Raw genomic sequence first — 27,623 nt, forward strand, 5'->3', positions numbered from 1 at the left:
GAGACCAGAAGCTTATTAGAGCTTCACGCTGATCACGGGGAAGGGCTAAGGGTCATGGCTGTTGTGGCCTAGGTAGGAAGGAGGGTTGCAGGACTCAGATGGGGGGCAGCAGCTCTACTTTTTTTTCCCATATAACCCCACTCAGGAGTTCCAGCTCAGCCCGTATCATCACTCGTCACTGCCCCTCAAGGCTCTCAGGAAACCTCTCATAGCCATACAGATGGCATGACTGTGGTAGCCTTGCCAACTTCCTCTTCTCACAGTTGGGCCTTTGCACATACTGTTCCACTACCTGGAATGCCTAGAGATTCAGAGATGTAAATAAAGAGTTTATAAGCAGTAAGACAAGTTTAATGAAAGAAGGAAGCCGCAGCAGGCACATCAGAGGGAACAGACTCCAAATTGGGCCTGGGAGCATCAGGAAAACATCACAGCTGGGAGCATCAGGAAAATGTCACAGCTGGGTTTTGAAGCATAAATAGGAGTTGGTTAAAACAAAGCCTTTGGGAGGATGTCCCACAATTAACGAATAGATGACAGAATATGGGATGGGGACAAGATGAGTCACACAACAAGGTCATTTCTAACTCTGGAAGTCTGCAAGTCTGCAACACCATGAGCTGAGAAAGACAAAGGCCTGTGGGGAAGACGGGATGCTCACCTGCTGAAGAATCACCATCGTCCTGTGTCAGAAGCTCCTGATGCTCGTCTGACCAGACACAATTCTGCGGGGGAAGGAACCATGTCAAGCCTCTAAGCAGGGGTCACCTGGGCGCCTCGCAATGCCTGAACCCCTCCTCCCTTGGGGGAAATCCTCCCTGGCTCCTTTCCCTCTGGCCACAGTCCAGCCTGAGTGGTCTGAGCCTCTGCTACCATCACCAGCCCCATTGCCCAGAGCAGCTGAGCCCTTCTCTTGGCTGCTGTCATTCAGAGACTCCCGGGTGGCTCCTGTTGTTGTTGTTGTTACGTGCCTTAGATTCAGACCCAACTCATAGCAACCCCTTCTTGGGTTTCTGAGGCAGTATCACAAGTAGAAAATCCAGCCCCTGGTGGCCATGATGGGCAAAGGGGCCCAGTGAGAGAATGAGACTTGCCCAAGGTCACACAGCAGAATGAGGCAAATTCAGCATAAGACTTGCTTTCTAGCCTCCCAGCTCTGGGCTTCCTCAGGAGTTTGGGTGGCAGGAGCAGCCTGGCCTAAGGGCAGGGCCATGACTGAGCATGACCTGCTTATGCCCTGTCCTGCCTAGAACCCTCCCAGAGCAACCACAGCTTTCAGGATGGAGGGTTTAAGACTGCCCAGCCTGGCTTTAAGGCTTAGCACCATCTGGGCCCTGCTGAGGTCTCAGCCTTTCCTCTCACTGCTTCCTTCCTTCCCCACCCCTGCACTCAGACCATCCTCAGCCACTCACCATTTCTGAAATAGGCAAAACTTTTTTATGCCTCCTGGGCTTAACACAGGAGTTCTGGCAGCATAGTGCCTAAGCCATTTGACTGCTAACCAGAAGGTTGGTGGTTCAAATCCACCAGCTACTCTGTGGAAGGAAAATGGGGCAAGCTATTTCTATAAAGATTTACAGCCTTGGAAACCCAATGGGGGTCGCTATGAGTCAGAACTGACTTGATGGCAGTGAGTTTTTTGTTTTCATTGTTGTTGGGCTTTGCACACACTGGGCCCTCTGCCAGGAATTCTGACTAGTAAACTCCTGGCTCAGCTCAGGTGGTAATTCCTCCAGGAAGATTTCCTTGACTACTCCTTGGTGCCAGGAGACCCTCTGTTTCCTCCTATCCCATCCCTGATTATATGCATTCTGTTGTTTGAGTTGGGGGTCTGTCTCCACCTCTGCTCCAAAGTCTGGGAGTTGATCCAGGACAGGGCATGGATCCGAGTCATCCCGATGTCTCCAGCCTTGTCCAGCACCAGGCCAAACCCAGAGATGGGCTCAGAAAAGAATTATGGAACTGAGGGAGGTGATCAAAGGCAGCTCCTGTTGTAAGGTCCCTCTGGCCCCTGCCCTGCCCCCCAGGATGAGCATTAATTTTTCACAAGGGCCCATTCAGAGGCACTGGGGCATTTGATCCACTGCCCATGACACTGCCTGACACCCGAGCCCTGACCCCTGCTCTGGGGCTCCAGGACACAGCAGAGATGCAATCCTTCCGGGACCTGCACCTGGCCCAGGCACTGGGTGTGGAAGTGGACTTAACAAGGGCTAGCAGGCAGCTGCCCTGGGAGCCGTATCTGAAGAGGATGCCTCCACCATCCTGCTGGCATCGTGCACTGGTGTGACTCAATGAAGCTGGGGACCGATTGGGGACTGTGCGAGTGGGAGCCAGGGAGGGAGGATAATTTAAAAGTCACATGTAAGAAAAAAACTACAAGATAATACTTTTTTTTTCTTAAAATAAGAACTAGACCCTCTTCAAGTTAAATGCTTTTCAAATTGATGACAGGGAACCTGGAAGTGTACTTATGTATCCATGTCTGATTTCACTTCATCCCCACAACACCCCTGGGTGGGGGGCTTCATATTCCCATTTCACAGATGGGGGAGTTGAGCCACAGAGAGAGGAAGTAATTTATCTAAGGAGAGAGATAAAGAAAAAGAGTGTCAGAGAGTGACCAAAAGACACAAAGAGACAGAGTCTGAGTAATCGCTCTCCACCACTCCCCTGGCACCAGGATGCCCTTCACCCCAGTCCTCTAAAAACAAAACAAAACAAACTCACTGCCGTTGAATTGATTCCAACTCATAGCAACCTCCTTTGGGTTTCCAAGGCAGTAAATCTTTATGGAAATAGAATGTCCAGTCTTCCTTCTGCAGAGCAGCTGATGGCTTTGAACTGCCAACCTTCTGGTTAGCAGTCAAATGCCACAACTCCATGGAGACCATGCCTCTCTGCTTTTCCCTTCTCCAGGGTACTAACTCCCATCTTTCCAGGCTCAGAACTGTTTCATTCAGTGGCTGCTGTGGCTAGAACCCCAAGGGTAGCAGGAAGCCCAGGAGCAAGTGGCTATGGGGACAAGCCGTCCGGAGGTGGCCCAAGATCATGACTACCCCCAAGTGCAGTCACCAGAACCTCCACAGTGGCAGTCTGAACAAACCCTTCTCCCAGTGCCCAAGACAGTGCCCATCCTTACCTGGGCCCCAGCTGCTCTCTCACCAGCTTGGGTGCAGCGGCTACCTGTGGACAGAGCTCAGGAAACTAGGGTCATGGGTCCAGGCCAGTCTGCAGTCACACTTCCCCTCTTCTTTGTCCTGCTCCAAGACTCTCTCTGGATATTTCAGATTTTCACTGTCTGTGTCTCCGTGACTCTCTCTCTCTCAGTCCCTTTCTTTCCTGCCTAGGGTGGCTATCCAGCCGGCACTGCCCGCCCTCTATCCTCTTCTCCTCACTCCAGAGCCTTCTCCCGGAAGGCGGAGCCAGAGGGGCCTCCAGGTCTTGGTGCCATGACATCAGCGTGGCTAATGTCCAGAGGCTGCCCAGAGCTCTATGCTAGCACAGGCCAGCCAGCGGGGAGCCAGGGCACTGGGATCCCCCTCTGCCCGTGCTGCTGAGCAGCATGTGACCTGAGCCTGGGACACCTGTCCAGGCCTCGGCTGCCTCCTGTCACTTGTGGTAACATCTCTGCTCTCAGTACCTGGGCAGAAAGCCTTTTTCTGACCTGACTTTGTCACTGATTTACTGGAGTCTCGGCCCCTGCCCTTTGAGCCCGTTTTCTTCTCTGTGAAATGGCTGTTTGACTCAGATGGGCATGGCATGTGGAGAGTGCTGAGCGGGCCCCCACTCTGGCCCCTTCTCCACCTCCCTGTGCACCCCTCCTCCCTTCACTGGTCGGCCACAGGCCCAGTTCCCAAGACTCCCCTCAAATGTGTTTCCCTGAAGTGCATTAAACCAAACAATGCCCCCACAACCTGTTCTGGGCTGGGGGTGAGGGGTCCGGGAGTTGTGTGTTGTGCCCTAATCACCTAGGAAACCTGGCCAAAGGAGCAGACCTGGGGCAACCCTGCATGCAACAGGGACTTATACAAATTGAAATGAAATAGGTGATTTAAAAGACAGAGGAGTAAATATAGTAGCATTGGTGAAGACAATAATGTCAGGACCCCTTACTGAGACCCGGCACTTTCTTGTTCTGGTTCTCTGCCTGTAACACATCTGGCAGCTGCCTCACCAGTGCTGGTTTCTTTATGGACAGCTTGAGACTCCAGCAGAGGGAGGCATTCCTTCGGACCCCAGCCTCCATAACTGTGTGTGTCTGCAGGGAAAGGGCCTCTAGGCTGCCACCCAGCACAGAAATGGGTAGGGGCACGGTTGGGCCCACAGAGGACAGATGGCCCAACAGCACCACCTGCTGGCCACAGGCACCAATCAGGACATCTGCCTCTCCTGCCTGGAGCAGCGGGTGGGCAGTGGCAGTGGGGGAGGACAGAGTCCTGGGCCTGATTCTTCATTGGCCCTCATGTAAGCCCCACCCCCTGGCCATGCTCTGCTAGTGGCTTGGAGGACACAGGCTCTGGAGTCAGCTACAGCATTTTCTATGTGACCTCTCTTGCTAAGTCCCACATCTCTGAGCCTCAGATTCTCCGTCCTCAAAATGGACTGACAATATCCTCCTCAGGTAGGGTTGGGGAGGTGCCATGAGGTTACACCAAAGTGCTTGGGGGCCCCATGGAATGCAGTGGAGGGCTGCAGGCCAGAGATCTCTAGTTCCTTAGGAAGCTGGGCACCCCAAGAAGCCAGAGCTGAGACCTCTGAAGACCTCTGACTGCTAGAGAGCGCCCCCAAACCCGGCCTTACATCTGGAGTAGGAGTAGGAGTAGAAGTACTCCTTGCATCACCTCTTCTGAACTGCCCAGGCTGAGCTAGGCATGTGTGTCCTACACAGATGGGGAAAAGGAGACCTAGAGACATGGGTGTGCCTAAGGCCACGTGGCTGGCCAGGTGCAGGGCCCAGGACAGGAGAGGTCTGAGCTGAAAGTGGGTGGAGTGGTGGGAAAGTCAGGGGTGGGACGGGGGATTTCTAAATGCCCTAACAATTACAGTTAAATAACACCCACTATGCACAAACACAGGGGAACTCTGGTAGCACAGTGCCTAAGGCATTTGACTGCTAACTGGAAGGGTGGTGGTTCAAACCCATGAGCCAACCCTCAGGAGGAGGTTGGACAATCTACTTCCGTAGTGATACTGCCTCGGAAACCCAAGGAGGGGTCGCTATGAGTTGGATTCAACTTGACGGCAGTGTGTTGCGTTGTTATGCACTAACACTAAGCTAAGCATGTCACAGAATTCATATGTCCGTTTCTCACAATCTCACGAAAATTATCTGGGAATCAGCCTCCATTCATTTTACCCTCACCCTCCATCTAGTCTATCAGAATTGTCTGCTCTTCTCCCAAAATCTGTCCCAACCCTGTTGCTGCCCACCACCCTGCCTGCTTTCCCAGCTCAAGCTGCCAGCATGCCTCACCAGCCTCCACCCTGCTTTGTCCCTATCCACCCATGCTCCAACCTACAAACCCACCTCCTCTTCCCACAGCCCTTCACGTGCTGCCTCCATTGCATTGATCAGACAGGGGGTGGGCCTTCCCTAGACTCACAGGCTAGAATCCCCAGTGATGCCCACATGGCCCTGTTAATATGATCAGAGTATTTGTAGTTGTCTTCCCCACTAGTCTGTAGACAGCCCCAGAGGGGCACTATGTCTGCTTCCCTGTATCCCCAGTGCCTAGGAAGGACTCACCCTGCACTGAAGTTGCTGAATGAAGGAACGACTGAAGGATCCCAATTATCTCACATGTTAACTTTTAAGTCCTCCCTGTCTGTTCCTGTGACCACAGAACAGCCACCCAGGCCTGGGAAATAGTCCCTCCTCACCCCAAAGGAACAGACAGACCCAGAATGTCTTTCTGAGATTGTGGTAACATTTATTTCGGGAACATAACAAGCTGGAGTGGGGACTCTGTGGGCCCCCGGGCTGAAGGGTGCATCAGGCAAACAAAGCAATGGCTCTGCCCGACCACCCTCCAGTCCAGCCTGGATCTGCAAAGCAGCCAGGAGCCAGCCTGGCCCACCTGGAGGGGCAAGAATCAAGGGCAAGGCTGCAGAACTGACTAGGGTCTGGGCAGTGACCAGCCATCAGGCTAAAGCCCATGCAGTTCTGCCAGTTGGTCCTAGTGCATGGCTAAACAAAGTCCCCATGTGCCAGCCCCAGAGGCCGGTCTACCTGGTCTCACCTCTCCATTCCTCCACCCTCTCTCAGGAGTCTTAATGTAAAATAGACATTGAGAAGTGGCATTACATAAATGTGTATATAATGTCTACACATACAGAGATACAGAGAAAGGGGTATTGTTTCCCCTTATTCAGCACTTATTAGTACTTGACAAGCAGGAATCATGGCCCCACTTTGCAGTGGGGGGGAACTGAGGCACAGGAGGTTTATGTGACTTGCTCTTGGTCATGCTTCAGAGTGCCAGCTCCAGGCTCAGGTTCTCGGGTCAAGTCCTGCGTTTCAAAAACGAATCCTCTTCTTGCCTTTCAGTTCCTGGTCACACACGTGGGCCAGGGTCAGGGCACAGGGGCAGAGCTGGACCCGGAGTAAGGAGGCAAAGTCAGAGAATCCAGCACCTCCAGCCAGGACACTGGACATAGCAAGATCTGGAGGCAAAAACTCAGGTTCCTAAAAGGAATTCCTGGGCAAGACCACAGGATTTTGAGTTTGTGAGCCAACTGCAGTTTTTCACTTACTTCACTTGGCCTGTGAGCCCAAGACAGTACAGAAGAGACCCGAAGCATATCTGGCTCCAACACTCAATAAGATGCCAGCTTGCAAAAGCCTCCAGGACAAACACCTCTTCATTGACTTCTAGCCCTCCTCTGGGAAAGTACAACTCCTCCCATGCTCCCCCACAAGCAGAATCAAATACAACCAGAGGACCGGCAGGAGTTCAAGAAAAATACAACGGGTGCAGGATTTTACTTTTCCTTGAAAAACCCATGTTAAAATTGAGATTTTTAAAACAGAAAGAATATAAAACTTTGAGGATTAAAAGGAACATTTTGGTCTGGGTAGCAAGGAGGGGGCTGTGGTCTCCTTGGCTGTGTTTGAGGGGAATGTTGGCAGAGGGGTTTTTGGTCAGGTGACAAATTTTTCTCTCTCTCAGCACTGACACCAGCAGGCATGAGAACACCACCTGAGTCCTTTCTCCCAGGAAAAGCCTGGGCCTCACAGCAGAGGGCCATGGGAGCATGCTCCTCCATGGGTCTCTGTGCCCCTCCACCCGCCTGGCCACTAATGGATTAAACCATGCACACTCTCTCTGGCATCAAGGCTATGGAGGCCTTCCTTGACACCACTGTCACTACCTCTCAGGGGCCTTCACCCAGAGGCTGGGAATGAAATCAGAACCTAGCTGCAGCTCCTCTGGGAGTCCACCTCAGGAGAGGACCTGAGAGCAGAGGTGTGGCCGTGACAGTCATGCTGGGTCTCCCAGAGCTGCAGGGGTAGAGGCTCAGCTCCACCTGGGGGCTCACGCGTATCATTTATTCATTTGGCAAATGTCTGTTGAATGAATCCATGGATGGATGAGCAGTCAGGTTTGGAGGATGAAAAAATGTCACCTGCATATTTGCCAATCTCCAGCCTGAGCAGGAACCCAGCAGCTGTCAAGAGTCCTTTCCAGGTGGTTAGAAAACCAGGTACAGGTGACAGAGAGAAAGCAAGGCCTGGGAGACTGGGGTGGGCCCAGGACACAAGCAGCCAGAATAGGGCTTGGGGACATGGCAGTTTGTGTGTAAACAAGTGATATCTTGGCACTCCATTGGCAGAAAGCAATACTTAGGAAAATGTTTTCAACAGAGAGAGCCCCTTAGCCAAGGTGACAACTGGGGTGGTGAGGGCCATTTTAAATGCCAGGCAAGCAGACTCCTTCATGAGAAGGGAGAGCTTTGGAACCCTCAGGACACTGAGAGACCTCCCAAGGTCATACAGTGAGTTAGAGGAGTTAGGAAAAAGACCCCAGTGTCTGGGCTCCCAGGCTAGTCACTGGCCTGGTGGGGACATGCAGATGGTGGTGACAAATGACTGTTGGGTCGGGTATCAGATAGCCATGAGGGAGGCACTGCTGAGGATACACACGGCAATGGTGCCGGGCAAGTCACTGGCCTGCTGGCTGTTACGATCACGGAGGTGGAGGGTGTGCAGGGCCTGCAGGTCATCGGGGTCAGCCTTCATTTGCACCTGGCCCAGAAACTCATCTTTCAGGACTCGGTGGTTCCAGATCTGAGAGAAAACAGAGTACTGTGGGAGGGGCCAGCTTCAAGTCTAGAAGGCCTGTGCCTGGGAGGGGGTTGTGGCAGGACCTTGAATCTACTTCCCACAGAGCAAGCCTGGCTGAGGAAAAGGAGCCCTGCACTGTCTCTGGCCCTTGGGCATGGTCATGCCCCTTCTGTAGGCTCAGTCTCCCTACATGTGTCAAAGCTCCCTTCCAGGTTCAAAGTTAATGAATCTGTTATTTATCAGCTCTACTAATGTCTTTGGGTGACCCTGAATAAGTGGTACACCCCTTGCCTATCACCAGATAGAATACGCAGGAATCAGATTGACTACATCTGTGGCAAGAGATGATGGAGAAGTTCAGTATCTTTGGCCCAAAACAAGGCAAGGAGCTGATTGTGGAACAGACTGTCAACTGCTCAGATTCATGTTCAAGTTGAAGTTGAAGACAATTAAAACAAGCCCACGAGAGCCAAAATATGACCTTGATAATATCCCTCCTGAATTTAGAGACCATTTAAAGAATAGATTTGATTCACTGAACACCAATAACTGAAAACCAGAAGAATTGTGGGATGACATCAAGAACATCATCCACGAAGAAAGCAAGAGGTCATTAAAAAGATGAGAAAGGAAGAAAAGACCAAAATATATGTCAGAAGAGATTCTGAAACTTGCCCTTGAGTGGAGAGTAGCTAAAGCTAATGGAAGAAATGACAAGATAAAAGAGCTGAAGAGAAGATTTCAAAGAGCAGCTCGAGCAGACAAAGTCAATTATAATAATGAAATGTGAAAAAACTTGGAGTTAAAAACAAAAAGGGAAGAACACACTCAGTATTTCTCAAGCTGAAAGAACTCAGGAAAAAATTTAAGCCTCAAGTTGCAATACTGAAAGATTCTATGGGCAAAATAGTGAATGATGCAGGAAGCATCAAAAGAAGATGGAAGGAATACACAGAGTCACTGTACCAAAAAGAACTGGTCAATGTTCATCCATTTCAAGAGGTAGCATATGATCAAGAACCAATAGTAATGAAGGAAGAAGTTGAAGCTGCACTGAAGGAATTGGTGAAGAACAAGATTCCAAGAATTGATGGAATACCCATTGAGAAGTTTCAACAAACTGATGCCCCACTGGAGGCACTCACTCGGCTATGCCAAGAGATTTGGAAGACAGCTACCTGGCCAACTGACTGGAAGAGATCCATATTTGTACCCATTTCAAAGAAAAGTGATCCCACAGAATGTGGAAATTATCAAACAATATCATTAATAACACATGCATGTAAAATCTTACTAAAGATAACTCAAAAACTGTTGCAGCAGTATATTGACAGAGAACTTCCAGAAATGCAGCCTGGTTTCAGAAGAGGACGTGGAACAAGGGATATCATTGCTGATGTCAGATGGATCTTAGGTGAAAGCAAAGAATACCAGAGAGATGTTTACTTATGTTTTATTGACTATGCAAAAGCATTCAATTGTGTGGATCATAACAAATTGTGGATAACATTGAGATGAATGGGAATTCCAGAACACTTAATTGTGCTCATGAGGAACCTGTACATAGATCAGGAGGCTGTCATTCGAACAGAACAAGGGGATATTGCATGGTTCAAAATCAAGAAGGGAGTGTATCAAGGCTGTATCCTTTCACTATATTTATTCAACTTGTATGCTGAGCAAATAATCCGAGAAGCTGGATTATATGAAGAAGAATGTGGCATCAGGATTGGTGGAAGACTTATTAACCACCTGTGATATGCAGATGACACAGCTTTGCTTGCTGAAAGTGAGGATGACTTAAGCACTTGGTGATGAAGATTAATCTGCAGTATGGATTACACTTCAATATAAAGAAAACAAAAATCCTCACAACTGGTACAATTGGATGGATAGAGAATAGATTGAAGTTGCCAAGATTTCATATTACTTGGTTCTACAATCAACACCAATGGAAGCAGCAGTCAAGACATCAGACAATGTACTGCATTGGGCAGATCTGCTGCAAAAGACTTCTCTCAGGTGATGAAGAACAGTGATGTCTCCTTGAAGACTAAGATGTGCCTAACCCAAGCCATGGTATTTTCAATCGCCTCTTATGCATGTGAGAACTGGACAATGAATAAGGAAGACCAAAGAAGAGCTGATGCTTTTGAGTTGTGGTGTTGAAGAAGATTGCTAAGAGTACCACACTCTGCTAAAAGGACTAACAAATCTGTCCTGGACGAAGTGCAGCCAGAATGCTCCTTGGAAGCCTGAATGGCCAGACTTCATCTCACCTACTTTGGTCATGTTGTCAGAAGGGACCATTCCCTGGAGAAGGATGTCATGCTTGGTAAAGTTGAAGGTCTTCCCCTTCTTCTTCGAAGAAGGGGAAGGCCCTCAACGAAACAGATAAACACAGTGGCTGCCGTGATGGGCTCAGATATAGCAAGGATCGTAAGGCAGGCACAAGACTGGGCAGTGTTTTGTTCTGCTGTGCATAGGGTCACTATTAGTTGGAGACAATTCAATGACACCTAACAATAACAACAACAACAACAACCCTTGCCCTAGTGTCCTCATTTTTAATGAGGGCTGGATCAACTGTCCTCTAAGGCCCCTTCCAGCTCCAATATGTGTGGGGCTGTGATATGGCCCAGTGAGACTCAATGTTAAGAAAATTAGGAAAATCTAGTGGCTTCCATGGGGTACTCAAGTATTTGTTTACAGATAGTTTCAGAGAGATGCTGGCCTGAGCCCAAAGGATAGCGGGCTTCCTGCTAATGAGCTCAGGATCATGGTCCACAGACCATTTTGTCCTGAGAAGGGAAGGACCCTGGCCTTCTGATTCTCTGTTCAAGGCTCTGAGGAAACAGTCACACCACACAGTCTCAGGTCCAACTTTTGCAGATGGGCCCACCTACAGGGGAAAATGAGGAACAACTACAAAGGTTCTTCAGTGACGTGAGCAGAGATAACTGCTGTCCTCAGCGAGGAGACTGACTGACTCTGCTGGGACTTAGAACCACACCACTCCAGAGTTTGGTTAATCCCACTCACCCACCTTACAGATGAGGGTTCTAGGGCCCCTGGAGGGGCAGGCAAGAGAATTCTTGAAGCTACACCATGAGTCGGGACAGAGTGAGAACCAGAAGCTGGTGTTCCTAGATCCCCATCAAAAGCTCTCCATCGGGGCCCTTGCAACAGGTAGGCTCACCTGGATAGTGATGGGCTGGCCCGGCTTCTTGCGGTAGAAGATGCCTTTCACGTCGTATTCAGGCGTTGAGGTGCCTTTCTGCACAGTCGAGCGGACTTTGTCCCCTTCACACTTGATGATCACGTAAGAGTTAGCCCCTAGAAAGAGGGAGTAGGAGATGGAGTAAAGGTAGGGGCCAGAGCAGGGCTGAGATGGGACACATGTTTGGGAGGTGAGATGCCTCCCTGGGCTCAGGTGTTTGGGAGAAGGGGAGACCAGAGCCTGAACTATCTCAGGGCCTCTAACTCACAGAGACAAGGAGATGGGCTGGACAGGGGACACTGGCTGCTAGGACTTTTTCTATGCTGTTCCCTCTGCCCAGAGCACCCACCTTCCCTTCCCCACCTTAACAGCTAATACCTCTTAGGCGGAAAAAGGGCAATGCCTCCTGGAAACCTTTCTTGGGCCCTCTTCCCAGGTGTTTGTTCCTATGCCTGACTCTCCAGCCAAAATGGAGCTCCTTGGAGCAGATGGGTGGGTGATGGGGCCTGGGTGGATGTCAGGAAAGGGTTGTTGAATCAGTGAGCAAGAGCAGAAGAGCTCCGGAGGGCTGGGTGTCTAGATTCATCTGGGTAAGAGGCTGGGGGGCAACCTCCCTGAGCAGGAGGACCAGAGGGAGCTCACCTGTCGGGGAATCCTTGAGGCCAGCAGCCCCCAGGACATGCACCTGGGTTACCAACTGGGGGTAGCCACACAAGGAGGTCCAGCAGGAGTGGGGGGGTGCATCTAGGCGCAGCTCCCTGGGATGGGCAGGGGTGAGGAGGTGGGGCATGATGAGGGAAGTCAGGAAGAGGGAGGTGAGGAGGGTGATCAGAAGTAGGGTGGGGAGAGGAACAGTATTTAGTCCTGATGTCTCACAGCCAGGGCAAATCCCCGCAGGCAGTCCCCAACCATCCGACCCTCATGGGTTTCCTGCAGCTCTGTTCCTACCTGAGTGTGCCCCATTCTCCCCCAAGGGAAAAGCAAGTTACTGAGTATATACTAGGTACCAAGCCCTCTGCTGAGTATTTCTAATTCTCACAAAGCCCTGGGAGACAGTTAACTCTAATTATGCCCATTCTACAGATTAGGAGGCATCAGGCAAACCCAGGTGAAGTGACTTGCCCAGACAGGCTCACTAGACTCCATCACACTACAAACTGCCTCCTAGGTCTGGGATGTAAGCACAGCCCACCCTGTACTTCCAGGGACACGGCATCTGCGCTGCATATCAAGGTGGGTAGGGCAGTGTGAGACCCACAGGGCCTGCACCTCAGCAGGGATGAAGATGGTTTCAGCAGTCCACTGGACCTCAGAGCCAGGTACCCATGGGATTGGGGGACAAGACCTTGGCCACAGAGTCAGGCTGGGGGGCACAGCCTGACTTGACCTTAGACAGCTCCTTTAACCTTGATCCTGAATGCTCATCCAAAAACTGGAGCGGTCAGGCCTCCCATCTGGGGTATGGGGAAGATGAAATAAAATGAGGCAAAAGCTGCTTTGTAAAGTGCTGCACACACGAGAGGATTCCTAGTCCTGGCCAAGGCAGGTTGCGACAGGGTGGCCAGGGAAGAGAGAGGAACAAGACGGCATGAACGTCAGCCCAGGGACACTGGAAGCCTGGGCTCCACACCTTGGGCAGACACTGAGCTCTCTGGGCTGCAGATTCCAGGTCAGCACAGCGTGGGCTGTGCCCGTACCAACTCTGGCCCCGAACCAGTCCCCACGCACCGGCAGTTGGAGGGCACATCAGTGAAGACACGGAGCAGGAACTCGCCCATGTGGCCTGGATCAAACGTGGTAGGGATGATGACATAGTGGCCCTCAGGCTGGTCAGTACGTAGGAAGACACTGCGTGAGTTGATGTAAATGGAGCTGGCAGCCTTATGCTGCAGGCTGTGCATCCGGTACTGACGGTTCTCTTCCACCTGCAGAGAGGAGAGGGCTGGGTCACACAGAGCCCATCCTGCTCTGCCCCAGCCCATCCCACTTCTTCCTCTCTCACTACCAAGCAAAGGGCAATAGGCATGACATGTTAGCAAGCCTATAAAGATTGAAAGTAGATTAGTGGTTGCCTAGGGCTGGCGGGGGAGCCCTGGTAGCATAGTGCCTAAACATTTGACTGCTAACCAGAAGGCTGGCAGTTCAAACCCACCAGTCACTCCTCAGAAGGAAGGTTAGGCAATCTACTTCCATAGTAATACTGCCTCAGAAACCCAAGGAATGGTCGCTATGAGTCGGGTCTGACTCAGTGGCAAATAACAACAACAGGGCTGGTGGGGAAGGAGACGGGAGATTGGATGGCGATGGCTAAGGGGTACTGGGTTTCTTTTTGAGGTGACGAAACTGTCCTCAAATTCACTGTGGTGATGGTGGCACAACTCTGTGAATACATTAAAAGTTGCTGAAATGTACACATTAAACAGGTGAAGTATATGGTACGTGAATTATATGTCAATGAAGCAGTTTTAGAAAAAGAGGAGACAGGAATCCCTCTGATGATAATGTCTGTGGGGTTCCCACGTTGCAATAGAATCAAGCATCATGATCTGCCCAAGTCACAGCATGTTTCTGTGAAATGACAACACCCACTGTCTGGACACGCTAGACTATCCCCAAAACAAGTGTCCTGATATGTTATAGTCCCATAACCGAAGGTCACAAAACATCAGTCACATCAAAGTGTCACAACACATCAGAACACAACAAATGTTCCAGCATAATCATGTGAACAAATGTTCGGGACATGACGGAAACATCAAACACCAGGACTCCACATGGGGTGGGCACCCAGCACATCCATAGGACTTCATTAAATGCCCAGGGTTGGACAGTCATAGTGTCCTGCTATGCCAGGTCTTCACCACATACTGGGCTTCACAGCATGTGAAAGGCCGCAGGTCTCAGGTCAGAGGGAGTGGCCAGTGGTGAGCCTGCCTGGCTCTGCTCAGGGACATGCCTGCTTCGTGTCCTGCAAAGGCTTCCAATGGGGCTTTGGAAGCTCAGAAAGACCTGGGGCTCCGGGAAGCCAGGGAGCCCGTGTAATATCCAGGAGCTCCTAGGGGCTGCCCAGGCCACCAGTAATCCTCCCTTCCTCATTCACCAAGCAGGTCTGCAAGTCTGGGACAGAAAGAAATCGGGCCGAGAGCTCTCAAAGCCAGTCGCAGGCTCCTCTAAGGGCCCACATCACAACATCCCCGAGGTTTCAGCCAATGCAGCAGGGAATGCTGGGTGACTATGATGCTCGAGAAGGCACCCTCCCAGGCTCGGGCTGCCCAAGCTCCTGGTCCCTCGATTTCCTCATCCTGAGCTGGGGTCCCAGCTGGCCTCACCTTGTAGATGTCAAAGCCAATGGCCAAGTTCTCGCCCTTGCCTTCCTGGCGGGTGGAGCGCTTTGGCCGCTGCTGGATGCAGATCAATACCTCATCCTCTGGCTTCCTGACATCAAAGATGTACTGTGGGCATGACGTAGGAAAGAGACACTGCAGTGAGGCCATGATGAGGATGGGTTCATGGACTTGCAGAAGCTCAGACTCCAGAGCTAGACCTGGGCAAGCACACCCCTTCTCTGACTCCAGTTGCTTGTAAAGGCCTAACAATTCCTACCCTGTATAAGAGCTGTGAGGATTCCATGAGATAATGGTGCTTAGCTCTGTACTGGCATATAGATGGTGCTCAATAATGGCACACCAACCAGCTGTCTCCATTCGGGCTGAGGACCAAGTACTTGCTGAAGGTCATGACCAAGAGAAAGCTGCAGAGGAGACGTCCCTATGGAGGGAGTCCGGCCTGACCAAGTCCCCCAGAAGGAGCAGTACTGTGTGGATGTGGGAAACGGGTTTGAGTCCCCAGCTTGGGCTCTAAATGGCCATGTAATTCTGGACAAGCTACTCAGGAGTCCCTTTGAGCATCGGTTTCCCCGTTTTTACCATGTGCAGGTCAGACTATGGGGTTGGGGGCTACAAGACCACACAGATGGGACTAAAGTACCCATCCAACCCCCACTGCACAGATGGCCCAAGAAGGGACAGGGATGTGCCAAGGTCATGTAGAAGACCATGGCAGGATAGCAGCAAGGGCCTGTGTAACCGCTCCAGGGTGCAGGGCTGGGGGGCAGGGTCTGCAAGAACACCCACCTGTGGGTTCTGGAAGAATGTGTCCTTGTGGTTGATGCAGCCCCCACTCCGGTTCAGCCGTGGATCCTCATGCTGTGTCCAGGCACCATGCAGCCGGGCCTCCTCCCACGTCTTGTGAATGCTCAGATAGGAAGTGTTGATCAGGCGACATTTGATGATATCAGTGAAGTATCGGCACACATCCTCGAATGTCATCCTGGCCGTGGGAAGGAGCTGAGTGGGGCAGGTCCCCCCAGCCCACCGGTCGCTCGCTCTACACACTCTGAACCAGGGCTCACACAGAGAGTGAGCATGGGCACAGCGTCATGTGGACCCTCAACCTCTCTTTTGGCCTCAATTTCCTCCTTTGTAAAATGAGGATGCAACTCATAACACCTGTCTCCCTCACAGAGTTAGTGTAGGAATTAAGTGATGCAATAGAAGCATTAATGCAACTTACAACAGACAGAAAGTGCTTGGCAAAGACTGGCTGTAATTATTAATAGTATTAATAACAATGTTATTAAGCATGGTTCCATCCACTATCTTCCACAGCTGGGTGAGCTGGAAGAAGCTGATGGGTGGGAGCCCCTTGATAGACATACTGCAGAGGGCCAGGGTGTCGTCATGGTCACTGTGTGCAACGCTCACCTCCAGGAGCCTGGGCAGGGGAAGTAGGAGTGGATCAAGTGCAAACTTACATGAGAAAGGCTGCAGGAAGAAGCCCATTCCACAGACGAGGGCTTTCTTCTCTTTTCTTTTCTATTTTATTTTGTTGTCATTGTTGAGAATATACACAGTAAGACTAGGGCTTTCAATTGCTGTCTTAATTCAACTGACCCTTGAACTAGACTGGACAAAGTAATGTTGCTCACAAGAGCCCAGAGCCAGAGGGCCTGGGTGCCCTCCTGTAGCGGCTCACCTGACACCTCTGGGAAGGCTCCTCATTGGTGTGCCAGATCACCACCATTGGCCTCTGGGTCTGCCCTGGGTCGTGAGAAGCTGCTGGGCCCCCATGGTATCCACTACATACAGAGTGTCCCATACCCCTCCAGAAGTCACCAAGACTTCCGCTGCTGGAGCCCAACACTGAGTGTCAACATAGGCTAAATGAACACAGGGATGAATGAATGCAGCAGTGAATGCAGGGGTGATTATGAGGGGCTTCAAGCTAAGCTGCTGCCAACTTCCAAGCCCACTCCCCATCTATGCTCTCTCTAAGGTTGCCCCACCCCACCCCAAAACCTACATGTGCTCTCTCACCTTTGGGCTGGGTCTCTTTGCCCACCCAGGGTTTCTCCTCCATGAGGTCCCTTCCTCTTCCCTACCCTCACCTTGGGCATCAAGCTGCCCATTGTTCCCCCTGCCCTCTGGTCAACTTCCTACCCACTGGCATTCTGACCTACTTGTCAAGGATTCCGCATGGGACCAGAGAAGACTATGAGGATGAAAAGGTCCATTATCACCCAACTCATCTTACATTGGAGGAAACTGAGGCTCAGAGACATGGCGTGACTTGTCCAAGGCCACGCAGCAAGTTGACGATAGGGCATCTGCTAGAGTTCCCAATTCCCCACCCAGTGTTCCCTGCTGGCCAGGCCGACTTGACTCCGGGAGGCTTCCCTACCAGGCCCACAGGCCTCTCAACCCCAAGATGCCCGGGGACCAGCCCACTCACCAGAACTCGCCATCATCCTGCACCGTCACACCCATTTTCTCCCGTTCACTCTTGCTCACTTTCTGCCACTCCTCTGAGCTGGGACGCAAGGGCCAAGGGAGAGGAGAGTGAGGATGTGAGAGGTGAGACCTCACCAGGACCACTTTGGCAAAAGTGAGACGGTACCAAGACAGCTAAGCCCAGAGGTGTGGGTGTGGGTGTGGCTTAGGGAACCAGACCATGCCCAGCCCCTCTGAGAAGCCCCATCTGCCCACTCCCCCAGGTTACAGCTACCTCGTAGGCAGAGGTGAGGGGGACATGACACCCAGCAGACGGGGCCTGAGCTCTCTCTCCTACTGGCCTTACCCAGGCCACGGGTTGAACACAGATATCATCCCCATTCGCTCATGGCTCACGGCCTCCCTCCTTCTTTCCCTCCTCTATTCACTCTCCAGAGAGGTCTTCAAGTCCCCTACAGGAATCAGGTTGATCCTCACCTCCAGGCCTCCACCCATGCTGAAACCATCACCTATACACCCACTCCAAAATAAATCTCCCTTCTCTCTTCTTAATGTCATCCTCCCCTGAAATCCTTCAAGGCTCAGCCCTGGTGCCATCTCCAGGAAGCCTACCCATTCTAAACAAGGTGTTGTACAGGGGCCCATCCCAGAGACCACTGGCTTAGAGTTCGCCCTGCACCCATACCACCTCTCCACCCCGGGCCTCACGTGTCGCTCCAGGGCCCGTTCCACTCTCTCTCGCCCCAAGGGTTGCGCAGGCGGATCATGTCCAGCTTCTCCGACTTGAAGAAGGACAGCAGGCCATGGCCCAGGCGTACCTTGCGCACATCAGTGATGGCATATGCGTGGCCCTTCACCAGGCCACACGCCAGGCGGGCCTCCATGTCGGCTGCTGTTACTGCCTGTGGAAGAACACAGGTACTCAGAAGGCAGGGCTGGACTGGAACCCAAAGCTGGGCCAGATTTGTGCAACACCGCCCCCTACAGTACCAGAGGGGAACTGCAGCTCTATATAAAAGTGAGCTTTTGTTCCTCTGACTAGGGACTGTGTTAAGTGTTGTCAGCCCTTTAAACCCCCCACGGGGCTCTGGTGGCATAGTGCCTAAGGCATTTGACTGCTAACTAGAAGGCTGGCAGTTCAAACCCACCAGCCATTCCTCAGAAGGAAGGCTGGGCAATCTACTTCCGTAGTGAACCAACTCAGAAACCCAAAGAGGGGTCACTGTGAGTCAGATGCAACTCCATGGCAGCGAGTTTGGCTTGGTTTGGTTTTTATGGGGCAACAGTCTCTCGTAGGGAAAGGCACCTACAGTGGGGTCTGCCCAGTGGTGTGCTGGAGCTGATGTTTACTGGCTCAGCTGGCTGGTAAACATGCAGGAATTTTTGTGAGCTGGCTGGTAGCTAGAAATCAACCACGGTGGAAGCACTTGTACATCACAAAACAAGGAGATGGTCAAAGCAGGCAGGGCTTTTATCCCCTAGAGAGCTGGTTATCAGCATATCACTGGGTCAGCCCGAACTGGGTGCAAATTCTGCCTTCACGGAGCCCCAGCTTTCTCATCATAAACATGGCAATTATGAACCAGCATGGACTTCACAAATACCCAGCCCTGTGCCAGTGTGCAGTGGGGATCCCTTTCCTCTCTTACTGGCCCTTGGCTTCCAATGCCTCAAACATTGACTGCGGAATCCTCAGATGACCAAATACCTATCACCCCAATAGGAGAGTGGCTGTTAAAGGGGAGCGTTGGCCAAACAGTATGGAGAAGGCATTTCACCGCATGGGGGTCAGGGTAGGGGCCAAGTGTCTGGATTTATGAGCCTGGGCATGGGCTCAGCCCAGGACAACATAGCCACTTCCCACCTCAATCAAGGCTGATGAAGGCAACAGATGCCTCTGAGGCCTGGCTCAGTGTGTTCACCTTGATGGAGGCACTGATGAGGCCTCCCCGGCTGTGCACTTTCAACACGCGCTCGAAGAGCTGGTTCCTCTTGGCTTCATCATTGGCAAAGTCACCCTCGGTCAGATCAATGGGTTCAGAGACGCCACCTGTGAAGTCTACCAGTGCGTCCGCTGTGTTGCCTCCATCCAGAGCCTGGTAACAGCCCGCCAGCCTAGGAAGCAACGTGGAAAGAACTCCTAGCTCATGCATGCCAGCCTGTCTAAAGTCTTTACCTTATAGGGGAGATTTCTGAGAGGTCAAGCAAACTGTTCAAGGTCACCCAAAAGGTCACAGCAGAGCTAATGCTGGAAGCCAGGTCTCTAACTCCCAGGCCAACATCAGCCCCACTGAATCATACCATTTTATTGCTCAAATTCCCCTTAGCCTTAATGGCCCCATCTTCAAAATTCAGCCACCCAACAATCTAGCAATTCTTTTCAAAAGCATTAAAAACTCATATATCTTTTGACCTATCAATTCTGAAAAAGTAGCATCATTTATAACAACATGTCATTGGAAATAACCTAGATATTTAACAACAGGGAATTGGTTTGAAAAAATAATGCTGCATCTCTTCTCTGTGGAACATTATGTGACCACCGGAAAAGCACAGTCAGAGTCCCTACGACAAGGAAAATGAAAGGCCTGATCATTATATTTACAAAAACAACACAGTAGGATTCCAACTATGATAAAAAAAAAATTCCTTTTTTCTTTAAAAAAAAAAAAATATTTATTAAACCTCTACTACGCACACCAGAAGGAGCCTTCATGGCACAATAGTTAAGTGCTCTGCTGCTAACTGAAAGGCTGATGGTTCGAATCCACCCAGAGACTCTGGGAGAAAGACCTAGTGAGCTCCTGTAAGATTACTGCCTGGACCAGGTTTGCTGGTCTGATAGAGCCTGGTGAGACCCCTGAGACTATGGCCCCTAGCTACCTTTCAGGTCTGAAACTGAATTCACTCCTGTGACTTCCAGCCAAATAACAAACAGGCACATGAGCGTAACATTTACATGAGATAGATATACTCCTTGGAGCAATCAATCATGGAAGAACAGTAGGGCAGTGTTTGCACAGGAGTGCATGGGAGGGAAGGACAAAGGGAAGAGGTATCTACAGGGAGGAGGTGGGAAGAGAGCTGCTACTTTGTGGGGAACTGCAGTCAATATCATGAGACAAAATATGTACGAATTGCTATATGTAAAATGAATTTGCTCTGTAAGCTTTCACTCAAATCACAACAAAAATTTTAAAAAATAAAAAGATTACTGCCTAGGAAATCCTATGTGGCAGTTCTGCTCTGTCATGTGGGGTCACTGAGTCATACTCAACATGACAGCATCCAACAACATGCATGACATACTGGGAGCTAGGGTCACAGCTGTGTTTCTGTATTTAAGCAAAAATGGGTTGGAGTCTTCAAGGCATAGTGCCGAATATAAATCTGAGAAGCAAAAGGGCTGTAGAACCCAATCTATTCATGTAAATCACAAATGTATATGCACAAAACAGCATCACAGGCAGTGCAAGGTCACCGACAAACAAAACGATGCATCAAAGATGTTAACAGAGCTGCCAGTGTGTGGGGGGGGGAGGCACAGAGTACAAAAGGAGGACACCAACACAAAGAGCAGGGATGGGGCCTTGGATGGACAATGGCAATGTTGGTCAAGAACTAAGGACCCCAGTGAACTCAAACGGCCCAAAACTGGGGAGCGAGGAAGGAAGGGACTGGAAGAATATGCAGAAAATAACAGATTACCTTCTTTGTGCTTTTCTACATTTTCTCAATTTGCGATACCACACATGAATTCATTTCATAATTTAAAAAGTAAGTAAGTGAATTCAACTTTGGCAAGTAGCAACTGGGATCTTAAAAGCTTGCAAGCTGCCATCTAGATGCAATGATGGGTCTCTCCTCGTCCAGAGCAAAGAAGAATGAAGAAAACAAAAACTCATGGAAACAATTAGTCCTAGTGACTGGTACACCATCCAATCTGCAGCCTATACGACTATGAGACCAGAAGAACTAGATGGTGCCTGGCTACCACTGTCATCTACTTGGAAGGGGATCTATGTAGGAGATCCTTGATAGAGAGGGAGAACAATGTGGAACAAAACTCAAAATCATTTGGAGAAAAAAAAAAGGAGGGGAAGGGAGACCAGGTTTGCTGGTCCGATAGAGCCTGGTGGAACCACTGAGACTATGGCCCCTAGCTGCCCTTCAGGTCTGGAATTGAACCCACACCTGTGGCTTCCAGCCAAACAATAGACAGGCATATGAGTTGAACATTTACCTCAGGTAGACACACTCCTTGGAGAGAACCATCATGGGAGAAAGAAGGGGTGCTTATGCACAGGGAGACAGGTCAGGGGGCAGGAGTGTATGGAGGGATGGACACTGGGAAGAGGTAACTATGGGGAGAAGTGGGAGGGGAGCTGTTGCATTGTGGTAAACTGTGGTCAATGACATGAGACAAAGTATATGTGAACTGCTGTATGGAAAGTGAATTTGCTCTGTAAATCTTCACCCAAATCACACACACAGACAAAAAAAAGTAAATAAGTGAATTTAAAACCACACACACAAGTCAGTTCTGGAGAGGCAGAAAGGCTGCGGGACTGTGAAGAGTCAGTGGCCACCAGGGGGCGGGTTTTACTGTCCTAGGATTAAACAAGCCTGACGTTTTCTTGGTTTGTTTTTGAGTTGGGAGCTTTTGTTTTTCCTTTTCCTTTCATTATACACACATACATTTTCCAAGAAGACGGATAAATGGGTCTGGAAGAGGAATGGGGTGTGGTTCCCACAAAGCTGACTGGGCTGGTCTTCATCCCCATGGTCCCTCCTACCCCAGGCCTCCCCCTACCCTGCAGGGGCCTGATTAGGCCCCTCTGCCTGGAACTATCCACAGCTCAGCCAGTGTTTGCTTGTGCCCATTCCGTGCCAGGGTCTGGCAGAGTAAAGACAGAATAAATGGTACACAGGTAGACAATCAGACAGGTAGACGGATGGGTAGATGAGAGAAGGCCCAGCCAGCACGAAGGGCAGCTGTTTGGCTCACACGCCACAGCCCAGGCCCAAGCTCAGAGCTACCTCTGAGTAGGTTCAAGGCCTCCAGGGGGGCTTGGCAGCTTGGATCTTTGGGAATGATCAATGAGAGTGCTGGCTTGGCCCCCTGGCTGTTATAGGACACCCCCCTGCCTTAGCCTCAGTCTTTTCACCCGTAAATGGGAGTCATGAGGCCTCCCCTCATGGGTGGTTGCGGGTATTTGTCACTATCTACTCAGAGGACATTCAGTCAGGCCTCCCGCCCCATGTAGCAGGGGCCAGCTGACCATGACCTCAGTACCCAGGCTTTGAGTTCACTGTGTGTCTTTGCACCAGCCCCTCACCTCTGTGAGCCTGGGTGCCCTGGGTAAAGAAGCATGTTCTTCGAGCCCATCAGCAGTCCTGCCCACCCACCTGCCCTCCCCCACCAGTACCTACTTGGCATAGGCCTTCTCTACCAGGGCACACCAGAACTCATTGTGGGAGTTGGAGTGGCAGTAGATGAGCTGGTTGTTGACCGTGGGTAGCCGGTCGTCGATGACCACATCCACCCACTCCCCGAAGCGCCAGAAGTGGAAGTGGAAAATGCCGGCATAGGCGTCGGGCTTCTCAGGGTCCCACTCCTGCTCCTTCCAGTCTGGGATGACCTGGGTGGGGATGGGGGATAGGAAGGAGACACACTGAGGGGCACACTTGATTTCCTAAGCAAATGGGTGTGCAAGCCTCCAGGAAATCAAAATGGACAGGAATGCTGGCTTCAATTCCTGTCTCTGTCATGAACCAGTGTGGAACCTGGAGCAGATCCTTCTCACCTCTGGGCTTCAGTTTCCCCAGGTCTGCAGTGGTTAGCAGCTTCCTTAGGCTCCTTCCAGCTTTATTACTCTAAGATTCTATGAGCTTTCCCCTCCCTTCCTCGTGCCTTCCTCGGCATCCTCCTCTATCACAACTACATCCATATCACTAATTCCTAGGGGATCCTGTCTGTCTGTCTGTCTGTCTCTCTCTGGCCTCCTCCCTTCCCTCTCTCCATCCCATCAGGCCCACCCTAACTCCCAGTCTTCTGAAACCCATCTCTCCCTCCCAGTCCCACTGGCACCACTTTGCCCAACCCTCCTCACCCTGCCCCCCACGCTCCATCAGCCTCCAGCTGCTACATCTGCCCTTGCTCCTCCCTGCTCCCTACAGCAACAGTGGGATCTTTCAGACAAGCAATCTGATCATCTCTGGAGAATAAGATCCAAACCTTTAATGTGCTCTGGTCCCATCCCACACCTCTCTCCAGCTTCATTCCTCTACCTTCTCCCACCCCAGTCACTACCCTCTGCTCCCTGCTCCGTGACCTTTCCCTGGTCAGGAACTCCACACCTGTTCTTCCTCCTCCTCTCCACTCAGCTAACTCCTACCCATCCTTTAGGGTCTTCCTCAGCCAGAAGTCCTCCCCGACTCTTCAAACAAGGCCTGGACCCCTATCCACCAATCTCATGGCACCTAGGTTGAGACACTGATCCCCAAAACAGTCACTGTGTGATGCTGTGTTCAATATCTACCACTATGCCTAGAATGTCAGCTGTCTGAGGGCAGGGACCCATCAGTCTTGGTCAATGCTATATACCCAGAACCTAGCCCAGAGGGTGCTTGACCAAATGAATAAATTAATAGACAGAGATTGAGACTCTAGTAATAGCTATTATTTATGGAGCATCTTGGAAATGCCAGGTACCATGTGCCATGGATTTTCTCATTAAAGTCCCACAACAACCCTGTGAGTAGATTACTATTATCCATCCCTGTTTTATAGATGAGGAAAATGAGGCTCAGAGATGGGAAGTAACTCCTCCAGGGTCATACAGCTAGAAAACAGGAAGCCACGTGTTATGGGTTTAATTGTGTCCACCCAAAAAGATATGTTGAACTCTTGACCTAAAACGTGACCTTGCTTGAAATCGTTGAAGAAGTTATTAAGTAAGTTAAGATGAAGTCATACTGGTGTAGAAAATCAAAACCAAACCCACTGCCATCAAGTTGATTCTGACTCATAGCGGCCCTACAGGACAGAGTAGAATTTCTCCATACGGTTTCCAAGGCTGTAATCTTTGGCATAGTCCCTAAGGCACTTGACTGCTAACCAAAAGGCTGGCAGATCAAACCCACCAGTCACTCCTTGGAAGGAAGACTGGGCAATCTACTTCTGTAGTGATACTGCCTCAGAAACCCAAGGAGGGGTCGCTATGAGTCTAATCGCCTTGATGGCAGTGGACAACAATAATCTTTATGGAAGCTGATTGCCACATCTTTCTCCTGTGGAATGACTGGTGGGTTCAAACTGCTAACCTTTCAGTTCAGCAGAGTGCTTAACTACTGTGTCACCAGGGCTCCTTTACTAGAGTAGGGTGGGTCCTAATCCAGTATGACTGGTATCCTTATAAAAAGAAGAAACTCAGGGAGACAAAGGTGGGCGACAATCACCTGAAGACAGAGGCGGAGATTGGAGTTATGCCACCAGAACTGGGAGAAACAAGAAAGGACCTTCCCCTACAGCCTTTGGAGAGAGCATGACCCTGCCAACATCCTGAATTCAGACCTACTCTCTAGAGCTATGAGACAATAAAATGTTGTTGTTTTAAGCCACCCATTGTGTGATTCTTTGTTATGGCAGCCCTAGGAGACTAATACACCAGAATCTAAACCCAGATCTGTTTGCCTCCAAAGATGAATCTTCATCACTGTGGACTGCTGTGTGCCTGGCTCTTGGCTGAGTCCTGAGACCCTGATGAATCAGACAAAGCACACGCCCTTAAGAGGCTCCCAGTCTGTTGGAGAGCCATGCACACAGGTAAAGTGCTGAGGCCAACACAAGGTGCACCCTAGGCTGTGGAGAGAAGGAAATGGGGGGCTTGCCCTGGATGGCCAGCAGCAACTTCAGAGCAAATGTCCTTAGGGTGGGCAGTGGGCATCCAACAAATAGATGAGGGCACATGAAGGCAAACTGGTCTGCCAGAGGTGGGCAGCGAAGGGAAGACTCTTCACTCGGCCAAGTGGATGGGACCTAATGGGGCTCAGCCCCACCAGGGTGACAGGCAGCTCCTTCTAGGACCAAACCACCCCAGGTAGGACAGTTTGCACCCAGGGATCCAGGCTGAGATCCAGAAAAGAATCAAGAGGCATAATAAGCCCCAGAACTCCACACAGCCTGAGCACAGAGACTTTGGCCAAAGATGATTCCCCAACCCCCACACTTACTAAGAATGCTTTTGTTCACATGCCTCTTACCATCAAAAGTGATGCTGGCAAAGGGAAGTACTCCCTGATGGGACATTTGAGACCAAGAAAATGTAAATGCTAACCACAGTGAAAGGCACTGCCAGCACTAATGGAGACCAGCTAGATGCCAGGGCGGGCTGGGCTGCTTTGCTCTATTGGCCTGATCTTACAACAATCTTTTGAGGCAATACTATGGGAAGTCACTGGCAGAAGGCTGCCCATAGGCATGCATGAGGGAGGCGGGATTCAAACCCAGGGCCCAGGACAGTGCACAGGAACCCAGCAAGTGTTCCACATTTTTCCTTTTCCCACCTTCTTGCTCCTTGCTTCTCTTTTCAGTCACCTCTAAGTAAAAACTTTCAGGCCTGCCCCTTGCCTGACCCCTCACCTGAACCCTAGCCTGACCCCTTGCCTGATCCCTCGCCTGACCCCTAGCCTGACCCCTAGCTTTCTTTCCCCATTTTACTTCCAGGACAGAAAACTGGACCAAAAACTAATCACATGTTCCCAGCCCTGAACATTCCACCCACTATCCAGATGTTTTTCTCCCTAATAACAGGAGGACAAGACAAAAAAAAAAAAAAAAACTCAATGCCATCGAGTCAACTCCGACTCATAGTGACCCCCATTGGCTGTAAATATTTATGGAAGCAGACTGCCTCATGGAGTGGCTGGTGGGTCCAAACATACCAACCATTTTGTCAGCAGCCAAATGCCTTAACACTTTACAATCAGAGCTCCTTTAGCAGGAGGACAGATGGGGGCTATCCCCACTGAACAGAGTGGAAGGCTGAGGAACAAGAAGCGGCCCAAGGCCCCAGAGCAACAGGGGATCCTAAGCACTGGCCGGGGCCACTGACCCCACTGCGCTCCTTCTCACCTGCTCGGAATGTTCTGGACTGCATGGGGAGGGGAGCGAGAAAGAGGAGGGAGGAGAAGAGCCCTCATGGGGTGCTGGGAGGTCCTGTTGGGGCTGGGGGAAGATCATTAGCCAGACTCAGGGCTTGGCTCTGAGCCCTCTATGGCTCAAGAAGCAGCTAATGAGGCCCCAGGGTCTGAAGACCCAGAGTTAGGGATCCCATGGGCCTCAACTTCCCCTCTGTCCTGCATCACAACCATTGGACCTGGCATGGAGTGGGCCCAGGTCAGCCTTTCACTCCTGCTAAATTGGGCAGCAGGAAGGGGACTGTCCAAGCAGGTGAGCTCACACATGTGCACACATTAAACTCTCTCCCCCACCACATCTGGATATGCCAGAAATCAAGAAAGTGATCAAAGACTCCACATCAAAGGAGTGGCCAAAGATGGGCCAATTGGCCATCAATAAGGATAACTACAATGGACTAAAATACATCAAGTATGTTCAAATCCATGAAATCATAAGGACACTTAAAACAATAACACTCATTAGAAATAGTAGGATGGTAGGGGATCCATTATTTTTAAACTGGAAAACTAAAGGGAAAAAAAAATCAAGCATTTATCCTATCATCCCTATATAAATTTCAAAAGAAATTCACTGCCATCAAGTCAATTCTGACTCATAGCGCCTCCTATTGAGTTTTCAAGGCCACAGATCTTTACAGAAGCAGACCACTTCATCTTTCTTCCACAGAGCGGTTGGTGGGTTTGAACTATTGACCGTTTTTGTTAGCAGTCAGATGCCTTAACCATTGTACTACCAGAGCTTCTCACAAACTATGCTGGAGTATAATCAAATAGTAAATGAGGGAAGTTTTTTTATCTGGAGAAGAAAACCAACTAATAAGTGAGGATGAAATGATACTATCAGTCTACCACCATTTTTCAACCACTGACAAATGAATGGGTTTAGGCAATGACCATTAAAGGCTTTGAACACTACCAGAAAGAAAGCTACCAGCCAGGATGTGCCTCCTGAGAGAAAGAGCAACGCCTCCATGAAGCAGCCATGCCAAAAAAATTGAAACTGATCAAGCTTCTAGATCTAAGTTGCAGTTTACTGGAAATGCAAAGGGCAAAGGGACATGTTAAATGACACCATGAAGATGCAGTCAGCAAAACCCAGACAGTGGGAAACTGCTTGGGTTAA

At 50.5% G+C, this 27,623-nt stretch overlaps 1 protein-coding gene across 1 annotated transcript in view; it reads right to left on the reverse strand.

The window, feature by feature from the left end:
* Positions 1 to 8,107: 8,107 nt before the first annotated feature.
* CAPN5 (calpain 5) overlaps positions 8,108 to 27,623 on the reverse strand; it is a 47,056-nt gene continuing 27,540 nt past the window's right edge. Inside the window, exons 3-12 of the mRNA XM_007940910.2 lie at positions 22,730 to 22,938; positions 19,219 to 19,411; positions 18,005 to 18,198; positions 17,298 to 17,375; positions 15,641 to 15,836; positions 14,837 to 14,959; positions 13,236 to 13,432; positions 12,150 to 12,265; positions 11,487 to 11,623; positions 8,108 to 8,290 (exon numbers count right to left, since the gene is read on the reverse strand). Coding sequence (XP_007939101.1) covers positions 8,108 to 8,290; positions 11,487 to 11,623; positions 12,150 to 12,265; positions 13,236 to 13,432; positions 14,837 to 14,959; positions 15,641 to 15,836; positions 17,298 to 17,375; positions 18,005 to 18,198; positions 19,219 to 19,411; positions 22,730 to 22,938 — 1,626 coding nt within the window. The remainder of the gene's footprint in view (positions 8,291 to 11,486; positions 11,624 to 12,149; positions 12,266 to 13,235; positions 13,433 to 14,836; positions 14,960 to 15,640; positions 15,837 to 17,297; positions 17,376 to 18,004; positions 18,199 to 19,218; positions 19,412 to 22,729; positions 22,939 to 27,623) is intronic.

This window comes from Orycteropus afer, unplaced genomic scaffold (genome assembly GCF_000298275.1).
Source record: "Orycteropus afer afer isolate SDZICR_OR568_19922 unplaced genomic scaffold, OryAfe1.0 scaffold00074, whole genome shotgun sequence".
In the NCBI taxonomy this organism is placed as follows: domain Eukaryota; kingdom Metazoa; phylum Chordata; class Mammalia; order Tubulidentata; family Orycteropodidae; genus Orycteropus; species Orycteropus afer.